The following is a 24,274-nucleotide window of genomic DNA, read 5'->3' as shown; positions in this document are numbered from 1 at the left end:
TTTAATCTCAAATGCATTATATATATTGTAGTGATGATACTGGTGGTTTAAATTAACGTATAAGCCGTCGCATTGAACACCAATCTTCGACTTGAAACGTCAACTTTTTTCCACAATATTTTCTATTTTATTACTATAAACCCGGAAAAGATTTTACTTTTGGCAGGGGTGACTTTTATACAGCGGAGGAGAGATGCTGTCACCAGTTTGATACAGCTGCCCAAAACACATACAATATTGCAGGTGGTGGAAATCTGAAAAACAAATAAAATGATCTTGCGTTGAAGTTGGAAGGGGCAGTAGGTAAAACAGAAAAAATATTTAAGTGAGGAAAGTGCAATGTAAAAGAGGATGGCCTGGGCTAAAAAGGTTTAAAAAAAACTGGTGGAGATTAATGCAGGCGACAAAATCGCTATCCGAAATTGTGGTGACTAGGGCGCTAGCTCCGCGGTCAGTGTTGCGGCCCCAGCACTCCACATTACACCTTCATGATTTGGATGAGAGAACTTAATGTAATATTTCTAAGATTTCCAAAGACACAAAACGGAGTGCGGTTGTAAGAAGTGAGAAGGATTCAAAGAGGTTTGAAACAAATGTCGACAAATTAGATGAATCGGCAATGCATAGCAGATGTATCATATCATATCATATCATATATATACAGCCGGAAACAGGCCTTTTCGGCCCTCCAAGTAATATGACAATAATACATATAGTTATCCACATTTAAAATATAAAGTATCATTTAAGTGATAATAGATTGAAAATTGTTGCACAAGAGGATTTGTGGGCTAAGTGCACTAGGAGGTTTGGTGGTTATCCTGAGAAGCAATAATTCCTTGTTGCAGCCACCTGCTGTGTTTGAAATTCCCTCTGCAAATCAAAAATGTCAAACATGAAAAAGTCTCTACAGGGTTGAGTATATGTTGTTCACTAGCATGTAGCATAATTTTCTTTTAAAAAAAAGGATGGTGCCGTTTCCAAGAGTACAACTGCAAAGTCTCAAAGTCTATCACTTCATCTTTTTGCCCAATTTCCTGGATGACATTCATATGGAGTGGTTCTATACACTCAGAGGGCTTTAAAATGTCAATTATTATTACTCATCCATCCAGATTAGAAGTATGATGTCTTAAATTGCAAATTACTGGGGGTTAAGGACAATATCAACCATATTATTTTACTGGTTCAATTGCCCTTATTACTAAGAGTTTCCATGAATCGTGAAATTTGACTCACAGGAAAAGGTTGCAAAAATTGAAATTCATGCCTTGAGTCTTTTAACTGTCATACATTAGAACGTTTAAAACAGAAAGATAATTTTCCTTATTTGGTAATTAGACTGAAAAGTTGCACAGTGACATGATGACTTTGAAGGAGACATATGCACAACAGGAGATTATTTTAATTCTATCAGCATCTCCCCAGTCAATATTACAGCAAGCCAGTGCTTTAGAGCACTCTGTAATATTGGCTGGGGAGGTGCTGATAGATGCTGGTGAGTTTAGATATTGGCACCACCATGACCTCTCCAAACCAGGCAGCCACCTCACTAGGCTCAAGCGGGCAGGTGCAAATCTCACTTTCCCTAAAAGTGCAATGTGAACCATCTCCAATTCAAGCAGATTTTTGCAGAACCAGTGATACTCTAAATCTTAATTAGAGATGATCTTTCTCAAATAGCCAAATGCATACTTCAAAATATTTCAAACATGCCATTGATAAAATAAATAGAAAGTTGAAAGAACCATGACAGCAAAATGCAGGTCAGAAAATAGAAAATGCAAGGACCAATCTTTGTTTCCATAATTGTTTCCAAATATTGTTCTATACATTTTCTATGTTTATTCTAATGTCACAAACCTAGTTCACAGAAGAATAATTAATAGTCAATATGAGACACCAAATTTACCACACTCCATATTAGCTTCATAAATTCTGTTTATGAAGGATGAATTTTAGAGAATATGCATGAAAGGCATATTTAACTATACTATGTCTTTGCTAGTCACAGAATGTGGTGTAAGGCATTGGGAATATGAAAATAATCAAACATCTTCTGATGTTTAGTGTACCGTCTTTTCGCAAAATGTCAATACGTCAAAAAAGAAGTTTAGATAGATTGCAACAATACTAATTAACATTGTTGAAAAATAACTGGTGACTCAACTTTCTTAAGCAACCCTCACAAAGACAGAAATGCAGCTATACACAATACACCCTGCATTTTGTTGAGCTTATCACCCACGCAATCTGTTCTGGAAGAGTAAAAATCGAACAAAAGATCTGAAGATCTGAACAAAATGTTCTGAATGCACATATATAGTTCAATATGCAAAACCTATCGAAAATGATACTATTATCTTGACATCTACAGATACTACACGGATGTTTTACAACTTAGTAATTATTAATGTCTCGAACATTGGTTGCTTTCACGGAGTTAACTAGCTAAGAATTATGATTGATTGATATTACCCTTATTGGTTATAAATGGCAAAACATTCCAAGCTTGTCTGTTAAATTATCATATTTCATCGATCTTAAAACGTATTCCCTTAATTGGTAATACACAATGAAGTTAATTTCGTAGTAGTATTTTTGCTTATCCATGCTGGCAACTACTTGGTGGGAGTAACTAAAAGCATCCAGTGCTTTATGGCAAACATCCATAGTCATGCAGGATACCATACAATGCACTCCCTATTGGAAGAATGTTTAAGTAAAAGGACCAAAAATTCATCCAAGCAATGCAATCCTTTAATCCAACTATTTGAATCTAGAAGCTACCAGTTTCTTATTTCACAGCACTGTGGAGGTCCCTTTAATACAAATAGGACGACGTGGTCACCATCTTCCCAAGGGTAATAAGTGATGGGACTGAATATTGGCATTGCCACCAAGGTCCACAATTTATGAAAGAATGAGAGCAGAATTTGCCCCCCTGTCAAGATCAGAATTGTAAACAAAGACAAAATGTTCTCCTGCTCTTGCCATTCACTTTGCAAAAGCATATTGGAAAGTGTCACGCGGTGAACTGCAGATGCTGGTTTACACCGACATACAATGCGGGAGTAACTTCAGGCTGAAAAAGGGTCTCGCCCGAAACGTCGCCTATTCCTTTTCTCCAGAGATGTTGCCTGACCCGTTGAGTTACTCCAGCATTTTTGTGTTTGCATTTACGAGATTATGCACAAACTTAACTTTGGGGACGGCCAGTTGATACCGGGGACTCTCCGGGAGAGCGTACTCTCCCGAGATGTCCATTGGGATGTTAATGTTTGTGATGGACACCACCTGTATCACGAGGCGCCCAGATTTCCCAGTGGAAGGGGAATCACACATTCGGTCAAATGCAATGTAGAAGGAAATGATCAACTACCACCATGCATTGAACATCACGGGGGCATCACGCGAGGCCGGGGTAACTCGGAAACTACCAACCCCTCCTGTAACTCAATGAGGAAATGAGGAAAACTGAGTAATTCCCGGCGATGCATTATGCAAATCGCTGACAATAGCATCTTCAGGGGGTGTTCACTGGGCGTGTAAAATTGGGGCAGTGAATGACGTAAGTTTTGTTGTCCGATTCTCAACTCTATATAAATCCACAATTAATGAGGGGAGAATTAGAGAAAACTCGGCGTGAAATACCTTCGCTGCGTTAGTAGAGCAGGAGCGAGAGAGAGAGTGAGAGAGTGAGAGAGAGAGAGCACAATGTTTTCAACATTGCAGGTAGATTTTTTGCAGTTTCGAAAGATTAACCGTTCCCTTTCTTTGTAATCATTTTGTATTTGTTTGATTTCATTATTTTACACGATTACTAACGCTGTGATAAATTCTGCTCTTCTTTAGAAAACGCGGTCCTCCGTAACAGTTGGAAAGCGTCTGATCCACAAAATATCTCGGAAAGGTAAAAAAAATCCTCTATTTGGTTTCTAGTATGAAATCAAAATAAATTACTTGCAGTTGATGTATTCGTGCGCCAGGTATACGGTCGTCAGGTATACAGTGTAATTGTGACAATAAAGATGAATACGGATTATGCGAAATCCTCGCACTCACTGTTGCTTGCTTCCAGGTTAAGATTTTCTTAATTGTTTCTAAAATTTCGAATGCGAAATTGTTCAATGCGTACAACCATGGCGCTAAAGGCAGGGCTAAAGTTGTTACTTGAAGAGTGAAAGGTCGATAGAGAAATGACTGAAATCGTTTTTTTTGTTATTGGACAATTAGTTTCGGATTCTGTAATAAAGCGGATGTAACCAACACATGGCCCGAGGCAACGGTATTACTTTCAACTCATCTGAGCGCTATCATTGCGAAATCCCCTCACTTTACCGGGAAATGTTGCATCTGGCTCCGTGATTGTTGTCTTTTCTGTTACCGTTGTAGTGACAAGTTCTAGACATATTTGACTATAAGAGCTTGTAGTTATAGCTTCGCTGTTTTACAAGACCCATCCATAACTCCAGACATCTTCACAGAGCTTGTTTCCCCCCCCCCCCTGTTAGCTATAAACGCGCCGGACCTGAAAGAGACGGTGACTGGCAGCTTCGTCTCGTTTATTTCTGGGGTTCGGGCTGAACATCTCTCGGATGTGGTTCTACAGAGGAGTAAGCGCATGATCCTGGATAACATTGGGGTCGGGCTGCTGGGCAGCACCAGTCATGTTTTTGACATCTGCCTGAACTACTGCCGGGTAAGTTCAACGTGAACCAACTGCGAGCGGACAGTTATCGCAATACCCCGTGCCAAATCACTGCTCGTTTACCTATCCTTGAACTTCCCGCCGTAAACTGGGCGAGTTTCCTCCGATGCGGCGGACAGCTCAAGCTAAGTGAATTCATTATGTAGGATGGAAGATGCTAGGCTGAAGATAGACACAAAATGCTGGAGTAACTCAGCGGGTCAGGCAGCATCTCTGGAGGAAAGGAATACGTGATGTTTCGGGTCGGAACACTTCTTCAGACTGGAGAAGGATCTGAAGAATGGTTCCGACCGAAACGTCACATATTCCTTTTCTCCAGAGATGCTGCCTGATCCGATGAGTTATTCCAGAATTTTGTTTCTAAGTGAATTCATTGTTAAGCGGAATTAGCAACTCGGTATAGCGCCGCGTGGTGTGCATTTATTCAAGACTATCACAACAGCGAGCAAGTTGAGTGCAAATATAAAATACAAATATAACAATTCTGTAAACGTGCACACAAGGAAATGCAGATGCTGATTTACCAAGGAAAGGTAACGGTGAAGCAACACAGTGTAGGAAAATAACTGCAGATGCTGGTACAAATCGAAGGTATCACATAAAACTCAGCGGGTCAGGCAGCATCTCTGGAGAGAAGGAATGGGTGACGTTTCAGGTCGAGACCCTTCCTCAGACGATGGAAATGTCGCTTCTCCGGTTCCCTCTACAGATGCTGCCTGGTCCGCTGAGTTCCTCCAGCGCTTTGACTTCAGCTTGTAATCTTGGAGATAGCTTTGAGCTGATTCTGAAAGTTGAACAGCACAAAACGCAAGGAGTAATTCTGGTTGGGTGAAAGTGCGTGAAGAATCCGTCGTCCGAGTCCCTTGCCCGCTTTACATCGTCCGCGACTTTGTGAACGTGAATGCGGAGGGAGGGATTGACGGCTCTGGTCTCTAGATCCACTGGTATGCACGCAGTCGCTCGATTCCTAACCTCCCCCATTCTTTCTTCTGACAGCAAATGTATGGTCAAGACCCGGTCAGCTCGGTGTATGGACGGGGTGGTTTAAAACTTTCCCCTACTCTGGCTGCTTTCACCAATGGAGTGGCGGTAAGTTTTTTTTGCACACTGTTGGCAGCACTTGCTTGTGTGTTACATCGCAATGAAACTAGACACAGCAACTCTATTAACGATAGAACTCCGCCTCGCATCCTTCGGAGACTTCTAGCCATTGGTTGTTGTTGCACGGACTAATCTAGACGCTGTCTCTTCAACTCCAGGTCCACTCCATGGACTTCGACGACACCTGGCACCCGGCAACCCACCCGTCAGGGGCTGTGCTGCCCGCCCTCCTGGCGGCCGCCCAGCTCATGCCAGACAACTCCAAACCCAGTGGCGCAGACTTACTGCTGGCTTTTAACGTGGGCATTGAAATTCAGGGCCGCCTAATGCGCTTCTCCCAGGAAGCGCACAACATCCCCAAGAGGTAAGGTTCTGGCGCTAAAACTTAAAACATTCATTTTATTAAGAGTTTAATAGTGTTTCTAGAAAATGATCAATTTGTGCCGTTTAGTGTGTCTAGAATACAGTTGCAGATGTGTATGTAGACAGGAACGGCAGATGCTGGTATATATTGCAGATAGACACGAAGTGCTCAGAGGGTCAAGCAGCATCTCTGCAGAAAAAATGGATGGGTGACGTTTCGGGTCGGGACCCATTTGTATAATGTGTGCCATCTACCATGTGTTGGTGGCGCATGTGTCTAGTGCCCTGGTATAAATCCAGATGCCGCTGACTGGCAATTTTTGCGAAAAAGAGAGCCGCGTGCGTAAGCCTCCCCCTGTCAGTACATAACCTCTGCATCATTAAGACTCTCGCAGTGCCTCCTCGTGGCAACACGTGGTAACTGTGGTCACTTTCGGTCCCAGGCTAAGATACTCAGCTAGTCAGCAACATGCGAAGGGAGAAACGCTAACATATCATGTTCATCTTTCAGCAGAGTAGGGAATCCTGACGGCAGTAATTTGCAGTGTAGTATTTCCGCTAGGCAGGCGTAAATGACAGTGATTGTGCTTGGAATGTAGACTATTTAATCATGTTCAGAAAGTGAAACAGTATGAGGAAAAGAAAGACACAATCAAGGGAGAAAGCTTTTCCAAAATATTAATTGTGAAAGTTTGGCGGTAATTATTTAATTTCACAGATAGAAAATAATTTAAACAGTCACAACCCAGTTTTTGCTGTTTCTATTGTACTCAGACGGGTCACATCCACGCGCCCCCTATATTTTTGAAACTCAATCAGCAAATCTGTAGAAGAGGAGAAAAAAAATCATATTTTTGTAGTTTTAGTTTTAGAAATACAGCATCTACCCACACCGACCACTGATCACCCGTACTCTAGTTCTATCCTAGACACTAGCGACAATTTACTGAAGCCATTTAACCTACAAACCTCTGGAGAGAAGGAATGAGTAAGGCTTCAGGTTGAGACCCTTCTTGAGACTGAAGTCACCCATTCCTACTCTCCAGAGATGCTGCCTGTCCTACTGAGTTACACCAGCATTTTGTGTCTTTCTTCAATTTAAACCAACATCTGCAGTTCCTACACAACCTACAAACCTACACGTCTTTGGTGTGTTGGAAGGGAGTGGGCCACCGGGAGAAAATCCATCCAGTCACAGGGAGAACGTACAAACTCCGTAGGCAGCACATGGAGTCAGGATCGAACCCTTACCTCTGGCGCTGAAAGGCAGCAACTATCCCGCTGCACCACTTTATTTTCATTCCAGGGTTCAGACGCTTGATAATGAGGGACCAGCAATATATTTCTGGGTCAGGCTAGGAGGGGACAGAGGGGAACGTGCAGGTAGTGGTGTTCCCAGGTGCCAGTTGCTGACCTTATCTCTCTCAGTGGTGGAAGTCTCTGCTTTTCGAGGTGTTGTTGGCATTGACTTGGTGAGAAACTGCAGTACATTTTATAGAAGCTACACATTATACAAATCTATACACATTATACAAATACATAAAATAGCACGTTATTAAAGTATTACAGCATTTACTGTTAAATCTATTGGCATAGTATCATATAAAGCAACAGTAACAACATAGCAAAATTATCTGATGATTTGAATGCATTTTTTATCTTCCAGGTTCCACCCTCCAAGCGTTGTGGGGACAATGGGCAGTGCTGCAGCCATTGCTAAATTTCTAAAGCTTAAGCCCAATCAATGTATTAATGCCCTGGCAATTGCAGCTTCACTTGCAGGGGCACCAATGGCCAATGCAGCCACCCAGGCAAAACCCATCCACATTGGCAATGCTGCACGGCTGGGCTTTGAGGCAGCCCTCCTAGCCTCTAACGGGATGGAGGGAAATGCTAAAATTCTGGATGATACCCCTGGCTGCTTTGGATTTTCTGCTTTCTATCATGATTATCAAGCTCAGGAGATGGCACCACTAGAGCAGACAAGCTTTCTGCTGGAAGAGCAAGACATTGCATTTAAGCGCTTCCCAGCTCATCTGGGCATGCACTGGGTGGTAGATGCTGCTGTCTCAGTGAGGCAATTAGCAACTATCAATGACGGTGTTTTTTCACCCTCTGTGATTGAGAAGATAATTTTGCGTGTCCCTGTTTCCCGGTACATCAACAGACCATTCCCCAAAACAGAACATGAAGCTCGCCATTCCTTCCAATTCAATGCCTGCTCTGCATTGTTGGATGGAGATGTGAGTATTGAATCATTCAATGAAACCAATCTGCAGCGAGGCGCTCTTAATGAATTACTCAACAAAGTGGAGCTCCAACATCCTGACGATAATGTGGCTAATTTTGAGAAAATGTACGGAGAAGTGGTTCTGGTTCTGAAGAACAAAGATGTGCTCCGTGGAAGATGTGACACTTTTTATGGACACTGGAGAAACCCACTGTCTAGAGAATCCCTCATCAAGAAATTCAAAAACAATGCATCATATGTGCTGCATCAGGACAATATAAACATTATCATTGACACAGTTGAAAACCTTGAAAATTTGAGGGATTGCTCCACATTATGTTCTGATTTGGAATGAAAATTATCAACTCTCTTTATACTAATATCCAAATGTAATATTAGCATCGTGGCTTTTCAAATTTGATGGGTGAAATGTAATCAGTGTTAAAATGATTGAAACTCTGGGTCGCTCTGGGTGTGAATTTTCTGGTATCCCAAGTCTGGAGGATACAGTATGTGATACTCTCTTCCACTGACTGGTGGGGTTAGTGACACTGGAATATAACCCATACCAACAGTTACTGAAGATGTCTTCAATAGCATAATTTAAGAATAGGCCTTGAATATTCTTAAGACAGATTAATAGATGGGTTATCCGGGCTGGCAGGAGTACTGAGTTCAGGTTACATTGCATGTATGCTGCCTTGGAAATCCCAGCCACTAACCTTGCTGCTAGCCACTCCTGCCATGAAACCTTGTTAGAATACACACTGAAAGATGGATTATAGACCACTCTTAGTGTCCTTCAATTTCTCACTTTATAACTGTCTCAAAATTCTGGCAGTGTTTTTGCAAAAAAAAGAGGCAAATACCCAAAATCTCTGACATCAGAAGTATGCCCAGACTTTGTCGACGTGGTTTCTGTTTGGTCTAAAGAGATAGAGAGAATATAGAATTCTAAGAACACCCAGGGACAATACCAGATATACTTCCAAAATAATAAACGTGTCATTGACTGCCCTTCAATTGGAACATGGCAAATTTAGTCAATCTGGATTCCACTAAAAATCATTGGACATCTTCAAACTTGCAAGCTATCCTTTCCCAAGAGCTTTGAACTTATGATATTTGTCACTGGTTTTCCCGAATTCTCACTGCAATAAAATGCAAATGTACCAATCAATTGTAAAACAGGCAATGTATATAATGGACATAATTGTTGAAAATTTAATAAATATTTATTCTAAATTTTAACATGTTAATGACTGCTATTTTTGTAATTATGCCAAAAAATGTTAGCTTAGTTTAAGATATAGCTATTTTTAGTGATTAGTAGGACTGGCTGTTACAATCCTTGGTTTTGCACTGCAAATGACTTGCATGGTGTTGACCACTTGGTGATGTTGCTACCATTCAGACACATCTTCAGTTGTGTACCTCAACGTCTAATATAAGAAAATAACTGCAGATGCTGGTACAAATCGATTTATTCACAAAAAGCTGGAGTAACTCAGCAGGTCAGGCAGCATCTCAGGAGAGAAGGAATGGGTGACGTTTCGGGTCGAGACCCTTCTTCAGACTGTACCTCAACGTCACTGGGTGTTTCGGCCTTTTATCACAAGACACCCTCAGTCAAGGCAGGCCCACTGCAGGGTGATCAGACCTGGGTGTATGTCTTATGGTTAGCCTCTAAATGGTCATGTGGCAGCCCAGACAGCACGTGTTTTATAATAAAACACTTATAATAAAGTAAAACAAATATTTTTTTACTTCAGAAGGTTATTGCTGTGGCCAGGGTTGCGAAGAAGGTATTTAGCATGTTTGCCTTCATAAACTGAGGCATTGAGTATAAGTTGGGATGCTGTGTAGCTGTACAAAACATTGGTGAGGCCACATTTGGAATTTTGTGTACAATCCTGGTGGCCACACTGGAGGAAGTATGTTGCAATGTTAGAAAGATTGCAGAAGGGTTTCTCCAGAATGTTGACAGAAATGGAGGGGTTTACTTATAAAAGAGATCAGATGGGCTGAGTTTAGTCTCACTGGAATGTAAGAGGCTGAAGTGTGACTTTGACCTCTATAAACTGATGACAAACATAGAGTAGATACAGTCCTTTTCCCAAGGCCGCTCTGTACATAAACACTCCATCAACATAAAGTCTCCATCCACCACTTTATCATAACCTATACACACTATGTCCTGTTAGTATTTGACTTCAAAACATGCATTACCTTACACTGGTGTAAATTAAATCCCATTGGCCACTATTCCAATTTCCAACTGATTTGTCAAGTCAAGTCAAGTCAAGTCAATTTTATTTGTATAGCACATTTAAAAACAACCCACGGTGACCAAAGTGCTGCACATCTGAATAGGAAAAAAAAAAAGAAACATACAGTGGCAGGCAGCCAAACACAACGGCGCGGCCATCTTGAACAAAATGTTTAACTAAAGCAGAATGGTGTGTTCTCCTGTATCATTTCATTACCTTCTATGCTATGAACGACAACACCATTTGTTGTGTATTTGGCACTTACATTCTTTCCTTGATTCCCCAAAGCATCACGGGATACAACAGGTCCTGGGGACCAATCCACCCAAAATGTGCTAATATCTCTGACACCTCTCATTCCTGACAGACATGTTCCAGAATATCAATGTACCCCTCTCCAAACCTTCCATTTCCCATATCCTTATTCCTGGTGAAGACCAACGAGAAGTATTCATTTAAGATCCTGCTCATATCCCCTGGCTCCACGTGTAAATCTCCTGTCTCCCCATGCTGCAAACAAGTGCAAAGGTGGTAATCAATAGTAAAACATGCAATGTATTTAATGAACATAATTATTGAAAGTCCCCGAGATGACCTACTCTTTCACAAGCTGCCTTCTTACTTTTAATAAACATAATAATAGATTTTGGGTTTCTCCCTAATCCTGCTCGTACAGGCTATTTCATATCCTCTTTTGGTCCTCTTAATTTCTTCCATTACGTTCTCCCCAACGTTCCATATAAACTACAATGGACTCAATCGCATCCAAATGCCTGTACCTGACACACGCATCCAATTTACACCTGATGAGCCAAAACATTATGACCACTGACAGCGGAAGTGAATACCATTGATTACCTTGTTACAATGGCACCTGTCAAGGGGTGGGATATATTAGACAGCAAGTGAACAGTCAGTTCTTGAAGTTGATGTTTTGGATGCAGGAGAAATGGGCAGGAGTAAAAGACCTGAGCGACTTTGACAAGGGCCAAATTGTTGTGGCCAGGCAGCTGGGTCAGATCAAGGCTTGTGGGTGCTCCCGGTCAGCAGTGGTGAGTACCTACTGACAGTGATCCGAGGAGGGACAAACCACAAACCAGCGACAGGGTGTTGGGTGCCCAAGACTCATCGATGCGCGAGGGCAGTGGTGGCACCAGGATGCACTGTGAGAAAACAGACAAGCCGGTGGAAGGAGTGTGATACTCTGGGCAATGTTCTGCTGGATCCGGCCATAAATGTGGACGTCAATTTGACATGTGTCACATTACCTAATCATCATTGTAGACCAGGTACACCCCTTCATGGCAATGGTATTCCCTGATGGCAGTGGCCTCTTTCAGCAGGATAATGCGCCCTGCCACACTGCACACATTGTTCGGAAATAGTTTGAGGAACATGAAGTGTTCACGGTGTTGCTCTGGCCACCAAATTCTCCAGATCTCAATCCAATTGAGCATCTGTGGGATGTGCTGTATCGACAAGTCCGATCCACGGCGGCTCCACCTCGCAACTTACAGGACTTGAAGGATCTGCTGCTAATGTTTTGGTGCCAAATACCACTGGACACTTTCAAGGGTCTTGTAGAGTCCATGCATCGGCGGGTCGGCGCTGTTTTGGCGGCACACGAACGACCAACAGCAAATTAGGCAGGTGGTCATAATGTTTTGGCTGATCGGTGTATTTCTGAATAAATACTCAATTTCCTTTCTTCTTTCCCATAAAGGGTTATTCCTGCTCTGAGCTCTTTCGACCTCACTTGTCAGATGTTGTTTCCCTTCATAGCAGCTGCTCCAATCTACTTAGAAAGATAGGTTCTAAGTTTCTTCGGCCCTTCGAGCCAGCACCGCCATTCAATATGATCATGGCTGATCATCTAAAATCAGTACCCCGTTCCTGCTTTTTCCCCCATATCCCTTGATTCCTTTAGCCCTAAGAGCTATATCTAACTCTCTCTTGAAAATATCCCGTGAATTGGCCTCCACTGCCTTCTGTGGCAGAGAATTCCACAGATTCACAAATCACTGGGTGAAAAACTTTTTCCTCATCTCAGTCCTAAATGACCTACCCCTTATTCTTAATCTGTGACCCCTGGTTCTGGACTCCTCCAACATCAGGAACATTTTTTCTGCATCTAGCCTGTCCAATCCTTTAAGAATTTTATATGTTTCTATAAGATCTTTTTATTCTATACATGTTTCCTTTTGCCTGGTCTTGCCTTATCCCCCCCCAACTGCCCCCCCCCCTCCCCAATTTAAGACCTTAACTCCAACACCTACCATCTTTTTGCATGACTACCTTGAAACATATTGAACACTGGTTACTGTTTCCAAGGAGACAAAATGCTGGAGTAACTCAGCGGGACAGGCAGCATCTCTGAAGAGAAGGAATGGGCGACGTTTTGGGTCAAAACCCTTCTTCAGACTTCAGTCACAAATTTGTGTGGCTCCATGGGTTAAAAATTCTGTTGCAGGTAGAAGTAATTGGATCAGTGTTGTCAGATAAGGAAAAACTGTGGTGGTTTTTACCAGAACATTCAAGCAGTTAGAACCTTATTCCCAGGGAGGAAATGTGAAAGACTAGAGGGCATAGCTTTAAGTTGAGAGGGACAAAATTCAAAGAAGCTGATCAAGCTTTTAAAACAGTGGTTGGTGGGTGCCTGGAATGCACTGGATGGCAATGGAGGCAAATATGATAGTAGCATATAAAAGACGTTTACATAAGCACATGGATATGTAGGGAATAGAGGAATATGGATCACGTTTGGGCAAAGTAAATCCGTTTAACAGCACGGTAGCGCAGCGGTAGAGTTGCTGCTTTACAGCGAATGCAGCGCCGGAGACTCAGGTTCGATCCTGACTACGGGTGCTGCATTGTACGTTCTCCCCGTGACCTGCGTGGGTTTTCTCCGAGATCTTCGGTTTCCTCCCACACTCCAAAGACGTACAGGTATGTAGGTTAATTGGCTGGGTAAATGTAAAAATTGTCCCTAGTGGGTGTAGGATAGTGTTAATGTACGGGGATCACTGGGCGGCATGGACTTGGAGGGCCGAAAAGGCTTGTTTCCGGCTGTATATATATGATATGATATGATAACTCAAGAAAGCAAACTCAATGCTAGCATTTATTTCAAGAAGGTCTGTATAAATAAACAGGGGTGTAATGCTGAGGCTCTATAAGGCGCTGGTAAGGCCGCATTTGGAATATTGTGAGCAATTGTTGGCATCATATCCGAGGGAGAATGTGCTGACTCTGGAGAGGGTCCAGAGAAGGTTTACAAGAATGATTCCAGGACTGAGTAGGTTAACCTATGATGAGCGTTTGTCAGCACTGGGCCTGTACTCGCTGGAGTTTAGAAGAATGAGGGGGGACCTTATTGAAACATACAGAACAGTGAAAGGCTTGGATAGAGTGGATGTGGAGAGGATGTTTCCACTAGTGGGAAAGTCTAGGATGAGGTCATAGGCTCAGAATTAAAGGACATTCATTTAGGAAGGAGATGAGGAGAAATTTCTTTAGTCAGAGGGTGGTGACTCTATGGAATATTTTGCCACAGAAGGATGTAGAGGCCAAGTCAGTGGATATTTTTAAGGCAGAGACAGATGGATTTTTGATTAGTACAGGTATCAGAGGTTATGGGGAGAAGGCAGGAGAATAGGGTTAGGAGGGACAGATAGATCGATTAGCCATGATTGAATGGTGGAGTAGACGATGGGCCGAATGGTCTAATTCTACTGATATCACATGACCTTATGATCATGTTCGGCACAGATATTGTGGGTTGGAGGCCCTGTTCCTGTGCTGTATTCTATGTTCTATGTTCTGTATTCTATGTTCTATGTTGAAAAGACAGAATGTGACATACACAGGTTTGTTGATCATGCCAAGTTGGAAATCAAAAATATGGACTTTCTTTGTAAGAAAAACAGAATAATTAAGAAAATTGTTAATTTTTAGTAAAATTATCCTTGTGATCTCATTTATGAAAGTAAAGAGAAAGTTGCAGGAAACTGAGAATGATAAGTGGGTGTTTTGACCACATTGGTGTAGATTATAAAATAAGGCTTGTTGAAATTTTATAGGACTTTGCTGAGATCAGATTTGATTACCATTTGTAGTTCTCGTCTCTAACTAAGGATGGATATCCTTGTCTTGGAATTAGGACAAGTGGATCTTTTTGTGGAGGGATAAATATTGGCCTTTACTCATTGGTACTTGGAAGGGCATCTCTCAGAGAGCTTTGATGGCACATGTCAACTACTGGGCCTTTATCAATGGAATCGAGAAATTAGTTCCAGTGGATTGATCAATCGTTGAGAACTGAATTAAGGAGAAATCTCTTTGTGACAGGGGTAGTAAATCCTTGAAATTATCTTTAAGATCTTATATTAGCAACATTTGGGGATACAAGGAATGGGTAGAAAAGTAGAAGAGTCAGGGATCACCCTTTCTGATTGAATGGCAAGGAGGCTTGAGTGGCCACATAACCTTCTTCTATCTTCTTTCTGTGCTTCAATTTTATATCCAGGGAAGACCCAAGTGCTTGGATTATTTTTGTTATAACTATTAATTTCCATTGCATTTTGAAAGATTGGATAAATGCATTTCCTTGTCCTTCATCAAGATCCGAATTAAAATCTTATCAGGAAATACATATATTTATCTGCGTTATCTTTCTTACCAGAATTAAACCCCTTATACTAATCTATGAGGAAAGTCATTAGACAATTATAAAATCATTCTTCAATTCTGTAATGTGTTTGGTATTCCTTTCATGATTACATCGATGTGACACAGTTTGGCACACCTTTCTACTTTATTGATGTGAATTGTTATTGTGGCATTATATGTGCTCCCTTATTATGATCTTATTTCCTGTTATAATCTTGCCTGTATGTTAACTCTTCCATTTTAAATGTCTTCTAATTACTTAAAGTTCCACTATTTAATTGACTGTGCTCAAATTCAAGGGCCAGCCAATTCACATTTTGATGGCTATTGAGTTCAGCTAACATTTTGTAAGGGCAATTTTTTTCTGGGTAATCCTGTTGCTCTAAGTATGAACATTTTGATTAAGAATCCTTCAGGTTGATAACATTTTACATCTATATAGTAAAACTCTCGTTTGTTTGTTTGTTTGTTCCTGAACTACAGCCAAAATGGTACACGACCGTGCAACAATTTTAGGCCCACCTGACTCACCGTTGTCCCTTTGGTGCTAATGAAAGAGGTTTCATTGAAATTGGTGTTATTTTTTTTAAGTTATTCACATTTTAAAGTTTAAATCTATCTCATAGGGAGGGAGGGGGTGGGAGGGGGAGGGAGGAGGATAAAGGAGGTTGAGGGGGATGGAGAGGGGGAGGGAAGGGTGGAGGGGAGAGGGAGGGGGGTGGAGGGAGGTTAAGGGGGGTTGAGGGGGATGGAGTGGGGGGGGGAGGGGGAGGGGAGGGGGAGGGGGGAAGGGAGGGGGGCAACCAATGTAGGAGTGGTTTGGGCCCAACAGGTCCACTTGGTCTAGAATAACTGAAAGCTTTCAGCTTTTGTTCAACCTATCTCAAAAAGAAGCAGGAACAATGTTTTTCCTTTGTTAGCAACAGGGAGAACTGCTTGTAAAGAGGTGTAGGAAAGAACTGCAGATGCTGGTTTAAATCGAAGGTAGACACAAATATGCTGGAGTAACTCCACGTCACTGAATCTATTTACAAGCAGACACAAAATGCTGGAGCAACTCAGAGGGACAGGGAGCATTTCTGGAGAGAAGGAATGAGTGACGTTTCGGGTCGAGACCCTTCTTCAGACTGATCTGATTCTTCAGTCTGAAGAGGGTCTCGTCCCGAAATGTCACCCATTCCTTCTCTCCTTAGATGATGCTTGTCCCACTGAGTTACTCCAGCATTTTGTGTCTGCTTGTAAAGAGGTTCAGTATCTCAAGAACAAAGAGATGGTTGTAACTGGTGACTTCATTCTAAAAGTATTTAATTAATTGTAAAACACTTCAAGGTGACCTCAAATCCTTACAAGGCATTCATAAATGCACGTCCTCTGTTCTTGTTATCACAGAGGTTGTTAGGAAACTTAAAAGTTCCCCTCTTGTAATTTGTAAACCTGTTTCACAATCAGGAAATTAATTATCTATTTATGTGCCAAACAGTCTAGTAAATGTGATAATACAAGTGACTTTTGGGGAGGGGCATGTGACGTTTATCAGAGATCAAAGTATTTAGTAATAAGCTAGGAGAGGCATGGGGTTGTGTTTTCTTGGACATCCTAACCAGTTGAAATTTTACATTATACAAATAGGTTTCATATTGCTTGCCCAGTATTGCTGTTGTATCCCAAAAGGGGTAGACTTCAAAGGTAATAGTCATACAGCATGGAAACAGGCCCCTTGGCCCAACTTGACCATGCTGACCAAGATATGCTACATACATTAGTTCCACCTGCCCAAGTTTGGCCCATCTATATACTAAAAGTCTCGTTTGTTCTCTTGTTCCTGAACTACAGCCAAAACGGTACACGATAGCGTGGCAATTTTAGGCCCACCTTATTCACCTTCGCCCCGTGGTCCTATGAAAGAGGTTTAATTGAAATCGGTGTTATATTTTTTAAGTTATTCACATTTTAAAGTTTAAAAAACCGCACATGCACAGTTAGTGCTCCGTTGATCTGGTACCTATGTAAGATGGCCACCGCATCCGCATGTGTGCAGAGCAAACGCGTCCGCGCCTGCGCAGTTGGGGCCCGTTGAGTAGGGCTCGGCCGCCTGTTTCTTGGGGCCGGGAGAGCCAGGTGCCGGGGGAAGCAGCCAGAGCCTGGGCCTGGGCCTGCCGGGTAACCGCGAGCCTGAGGTGGGCCAAGGGGACAGGCAAGAGCAGCAGCAGTGAGGCCGGGGGTTGGTGGAGGTGGAGGCAGAGGCTTGGGACTGGCACTGGGCCTGCCCTCAACTCCCCCGTCCCTCCTCTGCTCCCGGCCGGCTCAGCGCCTTCTGCCCAGAGTCCAGCGGCTCAGCAACAGTGGGAGGACTGCCGCCGTCTACCACTGAACATCCCCGCACCAGGATGGGACAGGAATCTCCCCCCACCACCCCCGTTCCACCAATGGCGGACACCCGGGACGGGAAGCGGGTTGTTAAGGCAACTGCGGGTTGCTCCCGGGAGGGAGGCAGGAGGGGATGGGGAGGGAGGAGGGGATGGGGAGGGAGGAGGGGATGGGGAGGGAGGAGGGGATGGGGAGGGAGGAGGGGATGGGGAGGGAGGAGGGGATGGGGAGGGAGGGAGAGAGGGGAGGAGGGAGGAGGGGATGGGGAGGGAGGGGAGGAGGGAGGTGGGGGAGGGAAGGGGGTGTAGGGGGGAGGGAGGAAGGTGGAGTGGAGGGGAGGGAGGGGGGGGAGAGAGAAGGGGGGAGTGTGGGAGGAGGGAGTGGGGGAGGAGTGGGTGCTGCACCAATGCAGGAGAGGCAACACTAGGGGGGGAGAGAGGGAGAAGGGTGGGGGGAAGGGAGGCGAGTGGGGAGGGAACGGGGTGAGGGAGGGGAGGGGGGGGGTGGGAGGGGGAAGGGGAGGGGGGAGTGGAGAGGGGAGTGGGGGAGGAAAGGGTGCTACACCAATGCAGGAATGGTTTGGGCCCAATGGGTCCACTTGGTCTCGTATTCCTCTAAAACATGCCTATCTTTGTACCTGTCCAAAAGTTTTTTAAATGTTATAGTACCTTCCTCAACTACCTGCTCTGGCAGCTTGTTCCATATACCCACCATCCTCTGTATGACAAAGTTGCCCCTCAGGTTCCTCATAAATCTTTCCCCATCTCATCCAAAATCTATGACCTCTGGTTCTTGATTCCCCTACTCTGGGTAAAAGATTCTGTGTATCGACCCTTTCTATTTCCCTCAATCTTATACAACTCTATAAGATTACCCCTTATCGTCATGTGCCCCAAGGGGAATAAAGTCCCTAATCTGTAAATGGGCTGAAAATGTAAACTGCACGAGCAGATTTTCTACTTCATTTGGAGCCAATCTCCAAACTGTCTGGAGTACAAATAATTACTTTGTACTTACATTCAGTCCATCAGAACCATGTCAGCCTCCAGCAGAACAATCCCCTCAATCCTATTATTCGGCAGCCCTGCAACGTACCCTTTTTCTCACACCAATCAATTCCCCTTTGACTCTTTTGCCACTTACGTACACTGAGGGATAAATTTATCTTAGCCATTTATGCTACAAGCACAACGTAGAATTGTGAGGCAGGCAGACTACATGCTGAAACTGATGGAGAGAACATGCACTGTAAATTCACCACAGACACTGCCCAAGCCTGGGCTTGAACCCAAACCAATGTAGCTGTAATCTTACCTCACCCTGCAAACTTTGCCAAGTCTAGTTCTAGATTTCACGAACCAATTGCGTTCAAGTGATGTCAACGTGTAGTTTTCTCAGGCCATTATCTGCAGCATCTCCATGCATAAGTGCATGACATGCAAGCATGCACTTAGAGAATAGAAAAAAGAAATTCAGGTGCGAGCCAGTGGATGTGGTGTACCTTGACTTTCAGAAAGGCTTTGACAAGGTTCCACATAGGAGATTAGTGGGCAAAATTAGAGCACATGGTATTGGAGGTAGGGTACTGACATGGATAGAAAATTGGTTGACAGACAGAAAGCAAAGAGTGGGGATAAATGGGTCCCTTTCAGAATGGCAGGCAGTGACTAGTGGGGTACCGCAAGGCTCGGTGCTGGGACCGCAGCTATTTACAATATACATTAATGACTTGGATGAAGGGATTAAAAGTACCATTAGCAAATTTGCAGACGATACAAAGCTGGGTGGTAATGTGAACTGTGAGGAAGATGCTATGAGGTTGCAGGGTGACTTGGACAGGTTGTGTGAGTGGGCGGATGCATGGCAGATGCAGTTTAATGTGGATAAGTGTGAGGTTATCCACTTTGGTGGTAAGAATAGGAAGGCAGAGTATTTATTATCTGAATGGCGTCAAGTTAGGAAAAGGGAACGTACAACGAGATCTGGGTGTCCTAGTGCATCAGTCACTGAAAGGAAGCATGCAGGTACAGCAGGCAGTGAAGAAAGCCAATGGAATGTTGATCTTCATAAGAATAGGAATTGAGTATAGGAGCAAAGAGGTTCCTTCTGCAGTTGTACAGGGCCCTAGTGAGACTGCACCTGGTGTACTGTGTGCAGTTTTGGTCTCCAAATTTGAGGAAGGATATTCTTGCTATTGAGGGCGTGCAGCGTAGGTTTACTAGGTTAATTCCAGGAATGGCGGGACTGTCATATGTTGAAAGACTGGAGCGACTAGGCTTGTATACACTGGAATTTAGAAGGATGAGAGGAGATCTTATCGAAACGTATAAGATTATTAAGGGGTTGGACATGTTAGAGGCAGGAAACATGTTCCCAATGTTGGGGGAGTCCAGAACAAGGGGCCACAGCTTAAGAATAAGGGGTAGGCCATTTAGAACTGAGATGAGGAAAAACTTTTTCAGTCAGAGTGTTGTGAATCTGTGGAATTCTCTGCCTCAGAAGGCAGTGGAGGCCAATTCTCTGAATGCATTCAAGAGAGAGCTAGATAGAGCTCTTAAGGATAGCGGAGTCAGGGGGTATGGGGAGAAGGCAGGAACGGGGTACTGAATGAGAATGATCAGCCATGATCACATTGAATGGCGGTGTTGGCTCGAAGGGCCGAATGGCTTCCTCCTGCACCTATTGTCTATTGTCTATTGCTGGTTTAATGAGAAAAGACACAAAGTGCCGGAGTAACTTAGCGGGTCAGGCAGCATTTCTGAGAACATAATAGTCAACATTTCAGGTTGGAAACCTTTTTCAGACACCAAGATGGATTGTTCATTTGCTTCTACACTTCTGTGGTTCAGCACCTGTGGACCTTGAGAGGCTGAATGCAAATTTAAATTTTTTAATGTTAATCAAATAGCAGCCATTAAAATAAGAACCTGTTCACATGAAATAACAAATATTAATGAGACATTTCTGTCTGCAGAAAGAACCATCTCTCACCACAGTCTGGATTCGTAACAAAAAGTATTTGAATATACAGTTCTTGTTCGTTGAGTGAATATTGAAACTATGGCGAGTCCGAAAACTTGTTGGTTGTAGAAGAAGTTTATTGCAGCCGCAATATTCGAATACAAAGTTAAACAACAAGGTAAAGGACAACCATCAAAAACTTACTGTCTTCTTCGAAGACTTCGCCGAACTGAACATTTCGGGCGCCAAAAGCGCACATGACAACGCTGGCCAATCAGCGATGTCGCTCTCTGGACCAATCCCTACGGTCGCGCTCACACGTGACCTTGCTGGCCAATCTGAGGGTTCGACGACCCGGACCATTCTCTATGGTCGCTACATGACCCCCCCCAGAACCCGAGGTACGGAACCTAGCAGGGAGCCGGATTTCGCGACCATAACGAGTACGGAGAGGGGCAGCCTGAACCACAGGAGCAGGGGATTCCGGACTTGGAGGAACTGCCGGAACGGGGGGTCCTGGAGGAACTGCCGGAACGGGGGGTCCTGGACTGAGCGGAACTGACGGAGGTCGGCCTCTCTTAGGAGTTTGGCCGACCAGGACTGGTTGATCCGGATCCAAGTGTGCAGGTTTGAGCCGGGACACCGAGACGAGCTCACTCCTGCCGCACATCTCTAAGGTGAAGGTAGCCGTTCCCTTACGCAAAACCCGGAACGGCCCTTGATAGACCCTCTGCAACGGGGCACGATGGGAATCTTACCTCACCCTGCAAACTTTGCCAAGTCTAGTTCTAGATTTCACGAACCAATTGCGTTCAAGTGATGTCAACGTGTAGTTTTCTCAGGCCATTATCTGCAGCATCTCCATGCATAAGTGCATGACATGCAAGCATGCACTTAGAGAATAGAAAAAAGAAATTCAGGTGCGAGCCAGTGGATGTGGTGTACCTTGACTTTCAGAAAGGCTTTGACAAGGTTCCACATAGGAGATTAGTGGGCAAAATTAGAGCACATGGTATTGGAGGTAGGGTACTGACATGGATAGAAAATTGGTTGACAGACAGAAAGCAAAGAGTGGGGATAAATGGGTCCCTTTCAGAATGGCAGGCAGTGACTAGTGGGGTACCGCAAGGCTCGGTGCTGGGACCGCAGCTATTTACAATATACATTAATGACTTGGATGAAGGGATTAAAAGTACCATTAGCAAATTTGCAGACGATACAAAGCTGGGTGGTAATGTTAACTGTGAGGAAGATGCTATGAGGTTGCAGGGTGACTTGGACAGGTTGTGTGAGTGGGCGGATGCATGGCAGATGCAGTTTAATGTGGATAAGTGTGAGGTTATCCACTTTGGTGGTAAGAATAGGAAGGCAGAGTATTTATTATCTGAATGGCGTCAAGTTAGGAAAAGGGAACGTACAACGAGATCTGGGTGTCCTAGTGCATCAGTCACTGAAAGGAAGCATGCAGGTACAGCAGGCAGTGAAGAAAGCCAATGGAATGTTGATCTTCATAAGAATAGGAATTGAGTATAGGAGCAAAGAGGTTCCTTCTGCAGTTGTACAGGGCCCTAGTGAGACTGCACCTGGTGTACTGTGTGCAGTTTTGGTCTCCAAATTTGAGGAAGGATATTCTTGCTATTGAGGGCGTGCAGCGTAGGTTTACTAGGTTAATTCCAGGAATGGCGGGACTGTCATATGTTGAAAGACTGGAGCGACTAGGCTTGTATACACTGGAATTTAGAAGGATGAGAGGAGATCTTATCGAAACGTATAAGATTATTAAGGGGTTGGACATGTTAGAGGCAGGAAACATGTTCCCAATGTTGGGGGAGTCCAGAACAAGGGGCCACAGCTTAAGAATAAGGGGTAGGCCATTTAGAACTGAGATGAGGAAAAACTTTTTCAGTCAGAGTGTTGTGAATCTGTGGAATTCTCTGCCTCAGAAGGCAGTGGAGGCCAATTCTCTGAATGCATTCAAGAGAGAGCTAGATAGAGCTCTTAAGGATAGCGGAGTCAGGGGTATGGGGAGAAGGCAGGAACGGGGTACTGAATGAGAATGATCAGCCATGATCACATTGAATGGCGGTGTTGGCTCGAAGGGCCGAATGGCTTCCTCCTGCACCTATTGTCTATTGTCTATTGCTGGTTTAATGAGAAAAGACACAAAGTGCCGGAGTAACTTAGCGGGTCAGGCAGCATTTCTGAGAACATAATAGTCAACATTTTAGGTTGGAAACCTTTTTCAGACACCAAGATGGATTGTTCATTTGCTTCTACACTTCTGTGGTTCAGCACCTGTGGACCTTGAGAGGCTGAATGCAAAATTTAAATTTTTTAATGTTAATCAAATAGCAGCCATTAAAATAAGAACCTGTTCACATGAAATAACAAATATTAATGAGACATTTCTGTCTGCAGAAAGAACCATCTCTCACCACAGTCTGGATTCGTAACAAAAAGTATTTGAATATACAGTTCTTGTTCGTTGAGTGAATATTGAAACTATGGCGAGTCCGAAAACTTGTTGGTTGTAGAAGAAGGTTATTGCAGCCGCAATATTCGAATACAAAGTTAAACAACAAGGTAAAGGACAACCATCAAAAACTTACTGTCTTCTTCGAAGACTTCGCCGAACTGAACATTTCGGGCGCCAAAAGCGCACATGACAACGCTGGCCAATCAGCGATGTCGCTCTCTGGACCAATCCCTACGGTCGCGCTCACACGTGACCTTGCTGGCCAATCTGAGGGTTCGACGACCCGGACCATTCTCTATGGTCGCTACATGACCCCCCCCCAGAACCCGAGGTACGGAACCTAGCAGGGAGCCGGATTTCGCGACCATAACGAGTACGGAGAGGGGCAGCCTGAACCACAGGAGCAGGGGATTCCGGACTTGGAGGAACTGCCGGAATGGGGGGTCCTGGAGGAACTGCCGGAACGGGGGGTCCTGGACTGAGCGGAACTGACGGAGGTCGGCCTCTCTTAGGGGTTTGGCCGACCAGGACTGGTTGATCCGGATCCAAGTGTGCAGGTTTGAGCCGGGACACCGAGACGAGCTCACTCCTGCCGCACATGTCTAAGGTGAAGGTAGCCGTTCCCTTACGCAAAACCCGGAACGGCCCTTGATAGACCCTCTGCAACGGGGCACGATGGGAATCTTTTCGCAGAAACACAAACTCACAGTCCTTCAGGGAAGGCGGTTCATGTACCATGGGACACCCATGACGTGAAGTCGGAACTGGAGCCAGAGAACCCACCCGTGCCCGGAGAGATGCTAAGACTGATGGGACTTGGGGCAGCTGGTCTGAGGGTTCCGGAAACAAATCTCCGGGTACTCGAAGTGTCGAGCCATATACTAGCTCCGCGGACGACGCACCGAGATCTTGCTTAGGAGCAGTCCGGATGCCCAAAAGAACCCAGGGGAGTTGGTCTACCCAGTCCGGGCCTTCAAGCCTTGCACTGAGGGACGCCTTAAGTTGACGGTGGAACCTTTCTACAAGTCCATTTGCCTGGGGGTGATATGCAGTAGTGGGTTGTAACTTGGAACCGTACAGTTCTGCGAGCGCGGCCCAGAGGGACGAAGTGAACTGCGGCCCCCTGT

The 24,274-nt window shown here is 44.2% G+C and overlaps 1 protein-coding gene across 1 annotated transcript; it reads left to right on the top strand.

Annotated features, from left to right (window-relative positions):
* Nucleotides 1–3,189: 3,189 nt before the first annotated feature.
* Nucleotides 3,190–8,885, top strand: irg1l (immunoresponsive gene 1, like). The gene is given in 8 exon segments (XM_078411846.1): nucleotides 3,190–3,424; nucleotides 3,522–3,700; nucleotides 3,703–3,735; nucleotides 3,856–3,913; nucleotides 4,515–4,702; nucleotides 5,708–5,800; nucleotides 5,971–6,176; nucleotides 7,842–8,885. Coding segments are annotated over 8 exon segments (1,911 nt in total). The 3' UTR covers nucleotides 8,761–8,885.
* The last annotated feature ends 15,389 nt before the right edge of the window (nucleotides 8,886–24,274 follow it).

This window comes from Rhinoraja longicauda, chromosome 15 (genome assembly GCF_053455715.1).
Source record: "Rhinoraja longicauda isolate Sanriku21f chromosome 15, sRhiLon1.1, whole genome shotgun sequence".
Classification (NCBI taxonomy): domain Eukaryota; kingdom Metazoa; phylum Chordata; class Chondrichthyes; order Rajiformes; family Arhynchobatidae; genus Rhinoraja; species Rhinoraja longicauda.
Note: the sequence above shows the minus strand (reverse complement) of the source record. Positions and strands in the feature narration are given on the sequence as shown.